Source organism: Patella vulgata, chromosome 1 (genome assembly GCF_932274485.2).
Source record: "Patella vulgata chromosome 1, xgPatVulg1.2, whole genome shotgun sequence".
Classification (NCBI taxonomy): Eukaryota; Metazoa; Mollusca; class Gastropoda; family Patellidae; genus Patella; species Patella vulgata.
This window is the reverse complement of record NC_065879.2, coordinates 89,481,468-89,500,916: the sequence shown is the minus strand read 5'-3', so window position 1 is coordinate 89,500,916 and position 19,449 is coordinate 89,481,468. Positions and strand designations below refer to the sequence as shown.

Here is a 19,449-nt window from a genome sequence, read left to right as displayed (position 1 = left end):
CCCTTTGTTTTTTTTAATAAAAATATGTGCATATATTTTAGAATACTGCAGTTATTCGCAATGTGAGTGTTTTTATGTTTTGGTCCACTGTCAATCGATAACGGTTTATCGGTGATTTAAAAGACATTTTTTTTTAAATTGAACAAGGGGAGCAACTCTTACGAGCTTGACGACTTCAAATTTACTGTATCTAATACTTTCGTCTTCGTGGATAAACAATTTCTACATTTCTCATTCTAATTAAAATTTGGATCTTTATTCCGTTCCCAACCGGATAAATTGTTGTTCAACATCAGTATTGATTTGCCAATATTGAGTTACTGGTATAGCAACTTTAGGCGAAAATTACAAAATGAAATGAAATTAAATGGGGTTTAACCTCCTACTGTTCTGCTAATGAAGACGGGCATACGCCATACAGTATGCTACAAGGGAAATTATGCCCGGGTAGCGGCACTATCGCCTACTCTTATATCGAAGTCCAATTGCCTATGGATATTTTGCGTGCATTCCAATGTATACGTACACGGGACCTCGGTTTTACGTCCCTGCACCACTGAAAATCCCGATGACCTTTCTCGGCCAATGCTATTCCATAAAACACGGGCTTGATCAGATCCACTATACATCTTTGTAAATGCTATCTTATAAAATACTGAACGGAATTGAAGCATATTTGAACAGGTATTCCTTTCAAAGATCCAACATTGAAAGTTACTTTAATTCATTAAAGGCAATTTGGATCAAAAGATTATTAGATCAAAATTGCGCCAATTAGAAGATTATTCCATTAAAATTTTATAATAAACTTGGAAAGAACCTTTTAATTTTTCACATGAATATAGACAGTATAAAATCTATCCAAAATATTAATTCTATACCAGAATTCTATCAAAATATAATAACATGCTGGGTGAAATAAAATTAAACCATATGTTAGTCCCGAAATGACCTAGTTTGTGTCGAATGGACGTTAAACTCTCTCCCTCATTCAGCTACTAAATGCCACTTAAACAATAAATTTACCTCAATAATAGATTTATCTAATAAAATCTAAGGAATCTGCAACAAATACCTGCACGTGAAAAGTAGGACGTTAAACCCCATTTCATTAAATTTCCTTAAATATCCATGCGTTTTACTAAGCCCGTCCATACCTTGTCATTGTTTGCATGGGGATGAGTTTGCATGGGTATAATTTGTATTAAAGGACAATATTGGTGTCAGTCATTATAAAATATGTGATAGAGCTCGTTAAATACATCCCAAATATAATTTTAACACACAGATCATTGCTACGGGATGTGTTTCAAGCACGTGGAGAAACGGGAAGTGACGTCAAACATGACAAACACGAGTTGTCCTTCTATATAACTGACTGAAGTAACGAGCGATAACAGACAAACGATCGAATTTCATTTCACTGATAATTCAGTTGAAGATGAAAAGTTGTTATATGAGACGATGAGGGGATATCTGACAATTCAAAAAAAAAAGAATTGGCTGTCAGTAGATAAAAGATAACGAAGAAATTAGAAAAAGTCCGTGCATTACCATGTTTTTGGCCTTTAGAGCGTCCACAAGATTTTTTGAAGTGATCAAGGGCCATAACTCTGGCAGTAATTATCGGTAATCGCTGAAAATCAATAGGCTTCTTCGTCTCATGACCTTAAACACTGTGTCAATCGGATATTAACTTTGGTCTCTAGAGCGTCCACAAGATTTTTCAACGGGATCAAGGGCCATAACTCTGGCAGTAATAATCGGAAATCACTAAAAATCTGTATTTTTAATCAGATTGGACACAGCCTACTCTTATTTCGAATTCCAATTGCCAAACGATCTTTTATGTGCACACCTGAACTTGGCAATATTGTTCATTGCCAGACACTGTGTTCTACACCACTGACAAGGGGGAACCATGGTGGATGAACATAAAAGAGCCACAATTGTGAATGAGAATTATCACTTTTATGAACAAGACAGATCAAGATGTCTGATGGAAATCAAAATGAAATGCGGTTTAACTCCCTACTGTTCTGCTCCAACTGAGCTAATGAAGACGGGCATACACCATACAGTGTGCTATGAGGGAAATATATCGAATTCCAACTGTCATGGGATCTTTTACGTGCACGCCAAAGTGTGCACAGTACCTCGGTTTTTCATCCCATTTGACTAGACAGCTGTCATGCACCACTGACAAGGGGATACCACACTGGAAAATCCTGATGAACGTTCTCAACCAACACCGGGATCGAACCCATGTAGAGTCAGCAACTTACTCACTTAACCACCCTGGCTTGAAATCCAACAGCCATACGTTATGAACAAAGACAGATGGAGATGTCAGATGGAAAATGAACGGACATAAGTTATGCGGAGATTGATAGGTTAGGAGATTATCAAGATATTGGAATTCTTTTAGCTGCATGTCAACAACCTTGTTTTTTTGTCAGAATAAAGTAATTTGAATGAAATTTTCAATATATTCAATTTACACTATCTATTTTTGAACTATTATAGCAAGAACGATAAGCTCTATGCAAATCTTACCTTTGAGCCTTGTGAAAGTAAGACAAGCCTACAGTGAGGCTGATGTCCCCCGCCGAAATCCCCAAATAAATAAATGACATTAATTAATCGCACATCTATTTTTTTTCAAAAGTATCGAGCCATCAAACTGATTATCAACTATACACTAAGTGTCATCACTCTATCAGCAGGAAATTGCTTATCTTTGCTTAGCTTTAGCTCGATATGTTAATCATTGAACTCAGTCAAGACGATCATCTACATCAAGTTTAAACATTCTACCTTAATTAGAAGCAGAGTTATGTTCCAAAGTCTTGACTAATCAAAATGCTTATTTCTCCTTAGCCTAAGCAGACAATTCTCATCATCGAACTTAGTCGAGGTATTGGTGTAATGAAACTATACACCAAGTTTTATCAGTCTCACTTAATTAGAACTAAAGTTATCTTGTCCCAAAGCATCAACCAATCAAATTGCTTATCTCTGCTTACCCTAAGCAGAAAATGAACATTCTAGGTCAATTAGAAAGAGAGTTATTGTGTCCTAAAAAGTGTTACGGATAGACAGACAGACGAACCCATTTTAATAGTCCCCTGCTTTCTTCGAAAGGCGGGGACAAAAATCAAATACATGGCCGTACATGTATGTTACAAATCAAAAGATTGCAAAATCATATTGGATTAAAATCCGTTAAAATACTGGGGCCTGTTTCACGAAATTGTAACTTAGATAAAATCCAAATTTTAGTAATTTGATTGAATAATATTAGATTGATTTTAGTGCTTAGCCAATCAAACTTGAAGTATCTACTAAAATTTAAGATTTTGTGGAACATGGCATAGATCTATATTTCATTTTTTTTTACATTGATGGCCTCTACTACATTAACAGAGATGTTCTTACATGTAGTTTCTACACGTATAATGTAGTTTGTATCAGTGAAGTGAGAGAGAGAGAAATGGGGTTTACCGTCCACTCGACACAAACTAGGTCATTCCGGGACTAACACATGGTTCAATTTTATTTCTATAATTCACTGGTGCATAGGGTTCTTTAGCAGTTGGAGGAAACTGGAGGACCCAGAGAAAACCCACGAGGTTGGACAGGCGACCATACTCCTTGTCACGTACAACCGTGGATCCGATACCACGGCCGTTGACTCAATGACTGACCTTATGATACAGTGCGTACTTGCCAACCTTTCGGCCATTAAATCCCCTTTATCTGCGAAGTAGACTTACATGTACATGTAAACACAGAGAGCGGAAACCAGAGTACCCGGAGAAAACCCCACAAGGTTGGACAGGCGACCCTACTCCTCGTAACGTACAACAAGGGAATTGAAACCACACCAGCTGACTCAATCACAGGCCTTATGATATAGCGTGCCCGTGCTAACCATTCGGCCATCCAACCCCCCAAGAAATTGTGGAGGACAGACCTATGGACAGGGTGACAACAATATATGACAATATTTCCATGTAAGATCTTGGTGACAATCGCAGGTAATTCTGTCTTGTTTTGACTATTTCCAATATACTGACAGAAGATGAGGCTAAATCGACAAATCCAATTCAATTATTAAATGCAACTAAAACAATTTAACAGAGAAAAACAAAAGGGGGTTCAACGGGACTATCATATGGTTCATTTTTATTTCAATGATCCACTTAGGGGTCATACATGTCTTCAGCTGTGGAAGGAAACTGGAGGGCCCCCAAGCAAACCCATATCATGTACATGTACAAGCGTCAAATAAAAATCGCGCCACTGGACCCAATGTAGTCTCCATCACCCAGCAAAATATTCTACAAAAATTAGTCTGGATGCATTGTCAACATTTGCGAAGAACAGGTCATTGGCTAGATTATCCAGTCTTTTACATTATCATAACAAAGTGTAAGGGAGGTAACTAGTCTTAAAACAAGATGAAAATTAATTTAAGAATGCCATTTCAGAAAACCCATTTGATTGCAATGCCAGTTCAATATCAAAAACTTAAAAAAATTTTTTTAATGTAAAATTTCTCCCTTCATGGGTAATATCTATGTTTTTTTTAAATTAATCCTAATTCCTTGTCACGATTTACGATTTATTTTTGTTTATATTAATGCAAGGATTATGGGATTTATTGCGGGAAGGGGTGCAACTCTTACTTGGCTTGGCCGAAGATACTGTATAATCAAGCAAATAAAAACAAGCGGTTGCCATGCAAGATACGCCCACATTTTGCAAGAGATGGACAGAGAACAAGCTCAAAAAAAGAAGTGATTTTTTCGTAAGTCAAGGGCCATAATTCAGGAAGTTATGATCCAATATGTGCGAATATCGAAAGGAACCAAGATCTTTGGGTTATAAATATGTATTTCAAGTTTCATCAAAATCGGATCAAAATTGTGACCTCTATAGGGTCCACAACCTTGATATACCATATTTTTACGCTATTTGAGAACTAACGGCGGCCATTTTGTCTGTCAATTTTGGATAAAAATTATGACTTCTACAGGGTACACAAGCTAAAAACGCGATTTTTCGTACAATCAGGGGCCATAATTCAGGAAGTTACGGTCCGATATGCGCGAATATCGAAAGGAACCAAGATCTTTGGGTTATAAACTTACATTTCAAGTTTCAACAAAATCGGATAAAAATTGTGACCTCTATAGGGTCCACAACCTTGATATACCATATTTTTACGCTATTTGAGAACGAACGGCGGCCATTTTGTCTGTCAATTTTGGGCCGATTTTCACGAAATTCGAACTCAGTCGTCCTTAGGGTGTAACGGTGATATAATAATACGGGTTTTTAAATCGGATAAAAATTATGACTTCTACAGGGTACACAAGCTAAAAACGCGATTTTTCGTACAATCAGGGGCCATAATTCAGGAAGTTACAGTCCGATATGCGCGAATATCGAAAGGAACCAAGATCTTTGGGTTATAAACTTACATTTCAAGTTTCAACAAAATCGGATAAAAATTGTGACCTCTAGGGTCCACAACCTTGATATACCATATTTTTACTCTATTTGAGAACGAACGGCAGCCATTTTGTCTGTCAATTTTGGGCCAATTTTTACGAAATTTGAACTCAGTCGTCCGTAGGGTGTAACGGTGATATCATAATACGGTTTTTTAAATCCGATAAAAATTATGACTTCTATAGGGTCCACAAGCTAAAAAACGCGATTTTTCGTACAAACAGGGGCCATAATTCAGGAAGTTACAGTCCGATATGCGCGAATATCGAAAGGAACTGAGATCTTTGGGTTATAAACTTACATTTCAAGTTTCAACAAAATCCGATAAAAATTGTGACCTCTATAGGGTCCACAAGCTAAAATCATGATTTTTCGTACAAACAGGGGCCATAATCCATGAAGTTTCGATCTGATACATGCCAATATCGAAAGCAGCCGAGATTTTTTTGGGATAAAGCTATATTTCAAGTTTCGTCAAAATCGGACAAGAATTGTGACCTGTAGAGAGTCCACAAACAAATTGTGGACGGACGGAAGGACAGGGGCGACGACAATATACGTCCACATGAAAATGTGGGCGTATAAAAACGAACACCTGGTTAAGCATGGGAAATTGAACTTTTCGTCAAATATTAACAGTCCCAGACTGTATGTTAAAGACTGGGAGGTTCTGGGTGACCAAGACTAAATCCAATGCCCCCCAAATCACATCACTAGACCCAATGCTACCCAAATCACGTCACTGGACCCAATGCCACCCAAATCACGTCACTGGACCCAATGCCACCCAAATCACGTCACTAGAACCAATGCTACCCAAATCACGCCACTGGACCCAATGCCACCCAAATCACGCCACTAGACCCACTGTCACCCAAATCACGTCACTAGACCCAATGCTACCCAAATCACGCCACTGGACCCAATGCCACCCAAATCACACCACTGGACCCAATGCCACCCGAATCACGCCACTGGACCCAATGCCACCAAATGCCACCCAAATCACGCCACTAGACCCAATGCCACCAAATTCACGTCACTAGACCCAATGCCACCAAATTCACGTCACTAGACCCAATGCCACCAAATTCACGTCACTAGACCCAATGCCACCCGAACCCCAAGATTAAGAAAAACCTTTGTGGCTACATTTTGGGATATATTTTATTCATTGGATTATCTGACATTTGAGTTGCTAACTTCTCACTGGCTGGAATCAGCTGTCAATCATTATAGTATCCATGGAAACCCCTCCTTTAAACGACAGAATAAGGAGCACAGTTAATCAGCAAAAAAATAGCCAGTTTGTTTTTGTTAAGTTTATCGTTTAAAAAGTTTCTTTTTTAAGTTTCTTAGTTGTCATTTTTTGTCCTTTTTCAAAACACAAAGTGTCCATAATTCCACAGTTTTTGTTTTTATTTCCGTACTAAAAAAAGATCACAGATTCAATGATTATCGTTACAAATAACCATATTTTAGTTTTAAACACATTATTGAGGTCTATATCACTTGAATTCTGTTAAAAACACAATTAATTCCAGTTCGGAGGGTCGTAGTTTGACGAGCCGATTTGTTTTCATAAATAAACACACAATTTTTAGGGGGTGGGGCTCGTTGATTTCTGTCCACAATTCAACACTAAATGTCCAAACAAAAAGATAGCTGTCATAGTCAGTCAGTTGTCAATCATGTAATTCAAATTGTATAGAAGGATTTGAGTGGATAATTACCACAAATGGAGGGGTGGCTTCAGTCTAAAATCACGCCCCTGATGCCTGCACTTTTTATCCACAACATTTGCCACCTTGTGTAAATCATAGTAGTGTATTATTAAGTGTCTGCATCATTCTATCCAATAGGCCATACATAATGTACAATTCGTCTTTAAAAAAAAAAAGTTATTAAAAAAATAACGTAGTAGTTGTATATGCTCCTGTGTCCCTAAATCCAAAATTCCATCCTTTATAATCGGAGAAGAAAAGAAAAAAAAAAAATAACTAATAAGGAAATCCACGAATGGTTTCTCTAACCATAGAACTATACTGGTTGTCATAGTAACTGAATAATTCTGTATGCACACACTATGATAAAGTAAGGAAAAGTTGTTTTAATTCTGACGAGGACGACGCTCTGGACGTTCCTGAAAAAAAGAAAGAAAAATATTAACATAAATATACAGTATACGTTGTATCATAGTTATTCATGGAGCTGCCTTGGCTTAGTAAGACGACAATATTCGAGGGGAGGTGTCACCACATCTGATAGGAGGGCCACATCTGCGGGGAGGAGCCACCACATCTCAAATGAAATGAAATAGGGTTTAACGTTCTACTCCGACTGGGCGAATGAAGAAGGGCATACACCATACAGTGTGCTACATGTATAAATTTGGGAAATTTTTCCCGGACACTGTCACTATGGCCTACTCTTAACGAGTTCCAACTGCCAGGGATCTTTTACAGACATGCCAATGTGTACACAGGGCTTTTTGCATCCCATCCAAACGACTATATGTTATCTGTTGTGCCCGAGTCTTTGTCCGGCACCAATGACAAGGAGGAACCAAACTGGAAAAACCGGTCACGTGGCTAAGTCGCTGGCTTGCTAGCCTGGAGGACGGGTGTTCGATCCCTGCATTGGCCGAGAAAGTTCATCCAAATTTTCCAGCGGGGTTCATGCTTGTCAGTGATGCAGGACGGAGGGCCTGACAAGGATAGCTGTCTAGTCGTTCAGATGGGATGAAAAACCGAGGTCCCATGTACACATGTGCAGTGAGAAGTCGATATAAGAGTAGGCCATAGTGCCGCTGGCCGGGTAAAATTTCCCTTATAGCACACTGTATGGCGTATGCACGTCTTCATTAGCCCAGTTTAGGAGCAGAACAGTAGGACTTTAAACCCCATTTCATTTTTTCTACTAATGCAGGGATCGAACACGCAACCTGTAAGTTAGCGAACCAACATCTTACCCGCAGGAATCCTCCCCCCCTTCACATTTGATATGAGAAATTTAAAGATCAATACATATCAAGTAAGTTCCATAATTTATAAAATATGTACCGATTAGGTGATTAGGCATAATATACATGTACATGTAGTTTATTGGTTACTTATTATTTTAGTTACATGTACTGCATCAAACCATATGAATTGACTTAGATTTCAATCTATCCCAATTCCCAACCGAGCAAGGGACTTCACTCTAACATGTTTACTTTTTACCGTTAGGAAACCACAAGGGGTCTCATATTTCATTTTCATATTGTGTATTACTATACAGGAGTAATTCTTTGAGTAACATTATAAGTATGGTTAACTATTTTATCCTTGAATGACATTTAGAAGTAGAGGTATAATATTCATAATAACACAATAACGTTGCATGTGTTATGAAATGTCATTATTAAATAACTGCGGAGTAGTTATATACTTTGTGTTGTGTTATGTACACTTGTATTATGAATGTAACGTGACCTGCATGTGTTATGAAATGTCATTATTAAATAACTGCAAAGTGCATGTAGTTATATACATGTACTTTGTGTTGTGTTACATGTATGTACATGTATACTTGTACACACATTCTTAATGCATTAGGCTAACCTTAAAAATATCTGTTTCACCAAACCCAAACCACAATCGAGGAGAAGGGTTGGTAGGTTGTTTTCTTTTTCTCCCTTTTTTTTTTTTAAAAGTCAGTTGGGTTAAGTGAAGGACGAGATATTTTTACTTTAGGCCTTTATACATGTACAAGCCTCACACGGTAAAAATGGACCCCCCAAATTTTTTTTTTTAATACTGTGAGCCCTTAGATCTCGGCGGCCGAAAAAAAGGCTACAATACTGATTGGCCGAAAAGGTACCTGCAATCCAGCCATGGGGCATCCGGATGGCGTTTATCTTATTTTACTAAGTCCGGTTTAAAGGTCAAGAATGAGATCTTAAGATAATGATACTGCTCTAGCGTTATCAATATATTACACAATTTCAGGCTTGACACTTTTAAACTTAAAATACAGATATTATCAAGCACGTTCATTTTTATGAAATCATCATGTGACCGCTATCTATATATTATGCAAAATTGGCACAGTGCCCATAATATTTCAAAGGTGCATATATTTAAAGATATTGAGCTCTCTATTGCATATATCTTTATTTCGGGCTTCAAAATTATTATTTAGACATTTATTCACATGACAATCCCATGATCTACTCTCTACACATAGCTCATCGGATGGCAGAGATTTAAATGGATTTGAAATGAAATGTGTTTTAACGTCCCACTGTTCTGCTCCGACTGGGCTAATGAAGACATACAGTGTGCTATGAGGGAAATTTTGGCCGGACAGCGGCACTACGGTTTACTCTTATATCAAATTCCAACTGTCAAGGAATCTTTTACATGCACGCCAATGTGTAGCCTACACAGGACTTCAGGTTTTTCGTCACATCTGAACGTCTAAACAGCTGTCCATGTCACATTCTCCGTCCAGCATCACTGACAAGGGGGAACCAGGTCGGAAAATCTGGATGAACTTTCTTGGCCAATGCAGAGATATAAATGGATTTGAATGATCAATTGATAATACAATACTATTCTATTTTTATTGCACCACATCCGTGCATGGGCATGCTCAAACAACAGTCCAAAAACGATCACAACTGTCACAAAGTGGCAGATCATTCCACTCTGTTGAGGCTAAGTAGAAAAAAGTCCTTTGACCAAAACAGGCCGTTTTAGGCTTAGGTACTAGTACTACAGATCTTAAGGTCCTTGCAGGAGTGTAGGAATGTCAGATCACTCTGGTATTTTGGGGCAGTACCCATTTAAACATCAAAATGTATAACACAGAATTATTGTCATGGCTTTATATATAATATGCATGCATGTGGTCCTAGGTTTTTAGACACTCAATACTTGTTGGCCTCATATGAGGTGCTACCCCCTTTTCAAATTAAGACTGGACTTGTACAGGGTTCTCGCGGCTTCGTCAAACATTTTTTCAAGGATATTCAAGGATAAATATACGTCAAATTCTAGGATTTTCAAGGACATTTTTTAGCCTAAAGTTACAATTTTTCATCTTTAATAATAACCAAAACATTACCAACTATCGTTATAATCTCATATTTAAAAGGAATTGAAGACATTTGAAACAAAATTAAGGATCTCAACTGAAATTCAAGGATATTTTCCTTTTTCCGCGATATTCAAGGATATTCAAGACCTTGAAAATGAAATTTTAAATTTTTAAAAAGGATATTCAAGGATTTTCAAGGACTGCGGGAACCCTGTTGTAAAACCCAAGATTCAATCATGGGACAATAACCATGACCGCCACTCTTATGACAAACCGTTAAGCAGGCATATAAATGACAATTATTTATCTCATGTGAATGGGATGGCCTAGTGATCTAGAGCTTTGACCTCTAGCTGGCCTGTCACCTCTGGCTTGTGATCATGGTTTTGATCCCTGCTGTGAACGTATGTGGTTTGAGATAGGGGCACCTTCTCAACCTTGTAGGATTACTCCAGTTTATCTTCCACAAGGGGTTTAACGTCCTACTGTTCTGCTCCTATACTTGACTATTGAAGACGGGCATTCGCCAAACAGTGTGCTATGAGGGAAATTTTGCCCGGGCAGCGGCACTATCGCCTACTCTTATATCGAATTCCAACTGCCAGGGGATCTTTTACGTGCATTCCAATATATACACAGGACCTCGGTTTTTTTGTCTCATCCGAAGGTCTAGACAGCTGTCCTTGTCGACCCGGAGAAGGCCCACAAGGTTGGACAGACATCCCTACTCCTTGTCATGTACAACTGGGGATTCGAAACCACGCCAGTTGACTCAATGACAGGCGCATGAATTTTCAACAGATTTCATTATCTAGTGTTTAACTATTATAGCGAGAATTGTCAGCTCTTTATCTAAATCGGACATAATGCATCTTGGGAGTTATAATGGAATAATTTACCATACCTTTTGAGAGTTAGAATGACCTTGAGGAGGTCGTTGTTGAGGTGGCGGTGGACCAGCAACCGGGTCCTTTGTCTGATCTTCTTCCTGGCGTTTCTCGTAGTGAATGAAGTCATCAAAGATCGACGTATTGTGATGATAGTTATGCAGAATTTTCAACACTTGCTTTCCTTTCTCCGGAGGAACCTCCTGTGTATCGCGAGAATTAGTAACGGGTTTATTTTCGTTATTTTCCAGACGAATGTGACGCAGAGAACCGTTCGGCACGTCCTTCACGTATATCCACTTTACTTCAAATACGCCCTTCCACTTATCCTGGGCCCAAACTCCACTAGAGCTATTGTAGTCCACTGCTGACATCATCTGCGCCATGCCGCAAAAATGTCCGCTTCCATTGACACTGTAGAAGAGATAGATGGGCCCCTTGCTTTCGCGTTCCCGATAAGCACTATCCAATCGTTTGTTGCCGTGTTCTGTACTACACCAGATACTGTATTTTATAGATCGGTGGATATCGTCCTCGGAGTAGCTCTTAATAATAAAATATCGAGCTCCTTTAGGGTTCAAGTTAAACTCTTTCGGATTGTACATGTTAGCCGAGCGCAGTTTTTCTAATACAGGGTTATTTTTGCCCACGGGTGCTGCGGCCCCAGCTGCGGTATTATTGTAACCAGCATTGCCGTTAGAGTTGCTTTGGTTATTGTTTGAGGCGCCACTAGTCGTTCCTGAACTAAAAGAATTGGTGGACGCCATCTGACGTCTCGGAGCACTCCAAGTTTGTCTTTGCGGAGGTGGTTGTTTGTTGCCTAAGTTACCGCCACGATTGTTATCCCAGGTTCCAATGTCCATGTTATGCTGCTGCTTGGGGTTCGCCGGGGCCCTTGGGATCAATCGCTTCATAGGCTGGGGTCGAGCTGGTTGGCTGGCAATTGCTGCCCACGAGGTCTTTTTGGGAGCAGAGGACATAGCAGTCTGCATTGGGGGCGCCACATTTCCCGACACATTGCTATCGACCCCTATATCACTAGGACCGTTTTCACCCACGTTCTTATCTCCGCCGATTGACATTCCCTTTAAGCCTTGATCTACATTGTTAATATCGTGGTCGAGTTCTCCGTTCATCATATAGGGGTCGCCACCCATCATGTCCGGTTGGTAATATTCCGTATCACTATAGGGTCGTGCATCTTTCCGCCCTTGTCCTACTGTTCCCCAATAGTCATTGGCACTATAGTCCCAACCGTAAGGAGGAAAACCGAAACTGTTAAACATTCCATTATAGTCATACGTGCTCATCGAAAACATGGGTTGATCACCTCCATTAGACCACGCTCCTTCATTCATTCCCTGTCCCATATAGTTAAAGGACATGGAAGGGGTGAAATAATTGGGAAGGAACGAGTTCTCGGCTACACCTGGACTGGACATGTTACCTGGACCGTAGCTAGTCTGAAAATATACACATATCAAATATAAATACAGTATATACAAGCTGAACTGTTAACCTTGCATGAAGATATTCATTTTGTTGTACTCGACTATATGTGAGACACTAATAAATTAACCCTTTCAATGCTAGACGTAAATCCACTGCCTGTGCTAGACCCTTTTTTTGAGGAAAAAAGGGAGGTTGGAACTAAATGCCAAGCAGTAACTGTGGAAGCTTTTATGAAAAATCTTTTTGTCTGTTGGGATGGGCATGAAGTTGGGCTAAGAGGAAAAAATAGAATTTTGGAAATTCGCATAATAATGTAGTCACGTGACGTCATGGCGGCCATTTTGGATTTCTCATTTCTCACTAAAACTAACACGAAAACGAATTTTTCTCCATGAAATACTTAAAAGATATTGTTTTTTTCACTGGATTTTGATAAAGATATATATAAAATGAACAAAAATATCAATAGCAGCCATGAGCAATGCCGCCACGAACACGCGCATCACGTCTCCCGCTGCCATGACCACGTGCGGATTGCAATACCTTGTTTTTACTTTCACTTTCATCCCCAAGTCCCATATCATTATCAATATAGTCAGTCAATAGATCTACACTTTCGGGTCTCAGGAATTGCCTACGTCTTTTACGATCCAGCAGGCCAGCATTATTATCAACATCAGAATTATTGTCAGAATCTACTGCAGACACAGGGCTATTGTGTTCACATTGGGCTTGTTCATCATGCACGGGAGACATAGCTAGCCATGGGCGGAACGTCGCGCAACAAATCACACACTTCATAATACCAATCACTGTCCTGACTACTATCATTATCAAGTAACTGGAAACGAATTATGTGTATCACCCGCCTCGAAATTGTCCAATAATTCGTTTGAGCATAGAGGTCTTTACCAGTGGGGGGGGGGGGGGAGAAACCAGGGGACCGTCACAAAGAAAAAGTGTTTTTTTTTATTTTGTCGAAGGAGAGAGATGGAGAAATGGGGTTTAACAACCACTTGACACAAACTAGGCCATTTCGGGACTAACAAATGATTCAATTTTATTTCAACAATTTGCTTGTGTGTAGGGATCTTTAGCAGTGGGAGGTAACCGGAGGCCCAAGACATGCAACCCTACTCCTTGTCATGTGCAAGCGAGGAATCATGTTAACCATTCAGCCCCCCCCCCCCCCCGTCAAAGGATCACTACTGGGCTAAATTACTATCATTTTTTAAACGAATTTTTTTCGCACCTAAATACATGAATTTACTAAATTTCCGACAGTTATCTTTGTCTTTCATGTTAAAGCTATCAATGGCTATTTCTAGGGCTTACGACAGCTATTGCCAGAAGGCCCATCGTCAATTTTGAGCCCTGCAATAAATACTTGTATTTTTAAATAGAGAGAAATGGGGTTTAAGGTCTACTCAACACAAACTAGGTCATTTCTGGACTAACACATGGTTCAATTTTATTTCAATAATTCGCTTGCGCATACGAGTCTTTAGCAGTGGGAGGAAACCAGAGGACAAAGAGAAAACCCACGAGGTTGGACAGGCGACCCTAGTCCTTGTCACGTACAACCAGAGAATTGAAACCACGCCAGTTAAGTGAATGATAGACCTTATGAAACAGCGTGCATGCGCTAACCATTCGGCCACCCCTGCCCCAACTATTAATAAAGAATAACAAACCTGAGATGGTTGCAAATAGGCATCAAACTTCTCTTCTTTATCTCTTCCAGGACCATTGGACACTAGATTGACAACAAAAACACACATTTCAAATAGCAAATATAAACAAATTTTTGGATTATTCGTAGGGGTGATGACTTTCTGCAATAACAGAAAAAAAAAATGTGGAAATCGCAGAATCTGGCATTTGGAACAGTGTTACAATCAGAAACGCAAAATCGTTTAAAAGATCATCATTCCAAAAATCTACAATGTGATCATAAAATACACTTATTGCTGATGTTTTATTTTCGAATATGCCCCCCCACCCCCCAACTCAAAAATTGAATTTAGTTTCTTGTCCAATACCGGAATAACTGGTCACTAAGACTAAGAGGGAATTTCTTTATTGACAACTTCTGGGAAAATCTATCTACAGATGCACGAACTACGGCATATTCAGCTAATAAGATGAAATGATCTCACTCAGTAATACAAATTTCCTCTGCAAATGTAGCCAAACAGTTTGGAAATAGACATTACATATAACTGATAAAACGGAAAGTTCCATTTCAAGTAAGGAAATAAAAGAATTCACAATGTTTAAAATGGTATTCCTCATTTTGAGAAAAGGTATTCCCATTTTGTGAAACGGTATTCCCCATTTTGTGAAACGGTATTCCCCATTTTGTGAAACGGTATTCCCATTTTGCTTAAACAGAAAATCATCACCCCTATATTTGTAGAGTAAAATTATTTAAGTAAATGTACCGGTATTTTATTGATTTCATTTTCATTAGCCCGTTTGGTGCAGAAAATAAGGATGATGAACCCCACCCCACCCATTACCGATAAGTTTTCTCCTGCTATACCATACAAGTTTATGTACAATTCATATTTTCAGTCTCACCCTCCCTCCAAAGGAAATTTAAATAAAAGAAATCCAATCTTAATTTGATAATTGAATTTACTGAAAGTGAAACGTAATCACTTTATAAATTGTCATTTAAGTTTAACATTCACAAAATAAATTCAACTTTTATTAAGATTTTATCAAACTAAACTTAGGTTGTCTGTCTACAATTAGCCCCCCCTTGAAAACAGACACAAAGCTAGTAGACCGACATTTTAAGTCTTAAATCGACAATTTTGATCGAAAACACTATGTTTACTTTGGTTATTTTGAGAAGTATTTATCCTGTTTCCATTTAATGGAATTGAAAAGGTTTAATTACGACTACAGAGACCGTACACAGATTTATGTCAAAAATATATATTTTTATGAAAGCTCCTAGTGGAATCTAATATATTTTTCAATCAAATTTGTGACGATTTGATCAAATATTATGACGATTTGATCAAATTTTATGACCTTTTTATGATGTTTTTATCACATTTCAGGCCTTTTTATGTTTTTACGATTATCAAATATTATGACTTTTTAATAACTGCACTGACAGTAAATAACTTATCTATGGTCCATGAAGTAGTGTTCAGCCAGTGTTATGTGGATAAGAACGTCCCACCAGTAGTACTGGTGGTATTAATGGTCGCAGTAATCTTCTCCTATGTTCAAATATCCACATAACATTGACTGAACACTGTCAAACAGAAAATGAAAGAGCAGCAAGCTGGGGATCATAAAATGCCTGGATATTTTCTTATTCACATCCGGGTTTATTAGTATAGAAATTTATTATTGGGAGTAGTGATTTATGGTTAATTGCCCGTCAAAAAACGAAATGTGTTCAAAATCTTGCTGCAAACTTATTAAGCATTGAATGACAAATCACCACTATATTTAAAACAGCTGTTAAAACGATGTGAGAACAACACAAGAACCTTGAGGTCATCGTCAGAAAATAAACTGTTAACTCTGTCTGTGAAATTTGAACTAGGAAACTGAGCTTTCTCATTCTCAGCCCCCTACCTATGGAATAATCTTCCCAAAGAATTACGAATGATTAAATCTGTTGACCAATTCAAACGCGAGTTAAAAACACACCTATTCAACATTTAGTTCTTTCATAGTGCTCGTTAATTGGAAGCGCATTAGAAACTTTAGGGTAATCTTGCGCTATATAAATCTGTTATTATTATTATTAATTTTATATTTTGAACTATTTTTCTTCTCATTTTATGAAAATATAAATGTTTTTGTACTGTACGGTCCCAAGATACCAAAACTTTTTACCCAAAATACCTGTACCAAAAAACATACATGTAACCCGGAATAAAATCTGAGGCGTTTTTACGAGAAAACAAATCGGTTTCGATTACCTATCTCGTTTTGTACACGACTTCGGTCTCGAGTTGGTATTCGAATCGCTGAAGACTGAAGAATTTGAGGAAAAATGGTAAATTTTAAAAATTCATTTTTCTTTATTCTCTTCTTGAAGACACCGCCCAAAAATAAAAACGAGAAGTTGTACCCGTTGACTGTTCCCAAATGCCCTGTATTTGTATTAGGAATGTCCCCGATATTCATATTTCAAAGGCTCAATACCACTCTTGTTGTAACTGAATAATTGAATATGTCCCAATCTTTATTCTGGTCAACAAATTGTACTGTTTTACAATATTTCAATTAATTGATGATACAAATTACATCTTAACACACCTTATTTAAAAAATTTGACTTAATGGTTTGAAACGTCTAACATAAACCTTTTCAAATGTAACTTCGATTTTAAAATATTTTCGAACCCTCTGGACAAGTAAAATAGGATGTAATGGATAATTTGCAGAACAGGTAGAACACTAAAACATCTAGTAATTAGATAAGGATATTATTTATTTTCTGGAGCTGTTAAGTCAGCAAGAGTGGTATTGTCCCTTTAAAGTGAAATTCAAAAGAAAACATCATGTCACTTGTGGGGGATGCCATATTGGAAATCGAATCGCCAATCCAGCAGGCGAGCCATCAATTTGGCAAATCGTTGTGGAAAATTTGACAATTAGGTGAAACTGATTAGACTATTTTTTGTCGTAAATGTGTTTGAAAAGGATTTGCAAATCGATTAGCCATAATCGGTTTCTCGTAATAAGGCCTCTGTACAATGGGAAATATTAAATATATAAGTTTCAGAAAAGAAAAGTTGTGTTTTTGTCTTAGAACAGAATTACAATCGGAAAATGTGAAGAAACAACCCTCAGCAATGAGCATGAATTATGACCATTATGGAGATTCTAAAATTTGTGACCCATTTCTTTAAAGCTTTATTTGAATATGGCCAGTGATAAATCATTTTTATTCAGATCTCTTGTGGACCTGGTACAGGACTACATAGGTTTGACACCTTTTAGTGAAATCCATATCTGGCTGTGTAGTAGTACAGCCATATCAAGGATGTAAATATCGATGATTCACAAGGAAGACAAAATGGGTGTAATTTGTCTTGTCTTGCTGCATATTGTGTTTAGTCATGTAGAACGTTTATTGTGGTGTAACTGCTGACCTCACCCCTCACTTAATACACAAAATGGCCGTTGAACAAGCAAGCCATGATTCAGGGGATAACTTCAATACGTTTCATAACTCAATGGCTAAACATAAAATAGCTTTATGTGGACATTTCGTAAGCTCTACTTAGAAAATTTTGGCATGTGCTAAAAAGAAATGTAATTTAGCAAGGTATAGTGTACAAAGTTGTCAAAACATGATTCAATAATCTTGTCGACATGCCCTCATTCAGACAGAAAGAAGGCGGGAGCTGACATGCGTGTCAAACCGGTACTAGAATTACTTCACTTTTAGACGTAAAAAAGTAGTTACCTTGATTCGCTTGTCCTTTTCCTCTCTAGAAAAATGAAATCACATGAAAAAGAAGAAAAAACAAAATATTAGTACACAAAAAATCGTAAGAAACAGGCAGAATTTGTTGTGTAAATTCTCGAGATGAATGGGAGGGCGCGCGCAAGTCAATCTACACTGATCTACGTAAAGAAAAGTTGAAGCGTGGCTGGGGGCTCCTTTACCTGGTCAATTAAGTCAGACATTACACTATTGTAAACAGTTTATAGTACAAAATAACTAGTCTTTAATAGTCTGCACACACGGGGCTTTTATATAACACACAAAAACAAAATCACAAGTCTGTCAATTTAGTCCTTGAGCGTAAATTATTTCACAGAAATCCACTATCTCCTTCCCCTGTATACGGCTAACAATGGCGGCTACGCATGTGCCTCGCTTCCGCGTGGATTCACGTGACACATGATGACGTCATACATCCTCTATCTTGCCGAAACACGTTGAACTTACTTTTTAGCTACACTGTGGTGAACAGCAATTTACATTTAAACATTTTGGGGTGCTTTAGACTTATTTTCAATTTAAATATACATGATTTTAATAATAAAAAAAACCCACCTACGTATATTAGTATATAATATAATTAACTATATTATACTCCGAATTAAAACTCCGACCGGGCCTTAATAACTAAAATTCATCTTAAAATTTGGAGACGAAGAGGGCCTATATGTAGGGCTACCTTTGCGAAATACACAAAGTTAATCATTTTTAGCCTTTGATCAAAAAACGTGTGTATTCGTCACAATATCCACAGCGATGTACATGTAGAATACACAACCGTACATTATACATAAATCTAGCCCCCCCCCCCATATCCTACAGTTTTGGAGTTTCAATATACAATATTGTATTTTACGGTACGAATGCATGAATGGACGAACGAATGAATGGACGAACGAATTAATAAATGGATTACAAGAAAAAAACGAACGAATGAATGAATTGACGAACGAATGAATGAATTACAAGAAAAAACGAACGAATGAATTAATTGACGAAAGAATTAATTAATGGA

At 37.9% G+C, this 19,449-nt stretch overlaps 1 protein-coding gene across 1 annotated transcript; it reads right to left on the bottom strand.

The window, feature by feature from the left end:
* Positions 1-6,669: 6,669 nt before the first annotated feature.
* On the bottom strand, positions 6,670-18,804 carry LOC126811440 (YTH domain-containing family protein 2). The gene is made up of 5 exons (XM_050537091.2): positions 18,596-18,804; positions 18,393-18,417; positions 14,639-14,700; positions 11,510-12,955; positions 6,670-7,663 (listed from the first exon to the last, which is right to left on the bottom strand). The coding sequence occupies exons 1-5, from the start codon at positions 18,614-18,616 to the stop codon at positions 7,631-7,633; spliced, it is 1,587 nt and encodes a 528-aa protein (XP_050393048.1). The 5' UTR covers positions 18,617-18,804; the 3' UTR covers positions 6,670-7,630.
* Between the last annotated feature and the right edge of the window lie 645 nt (positions 18,805-19,449).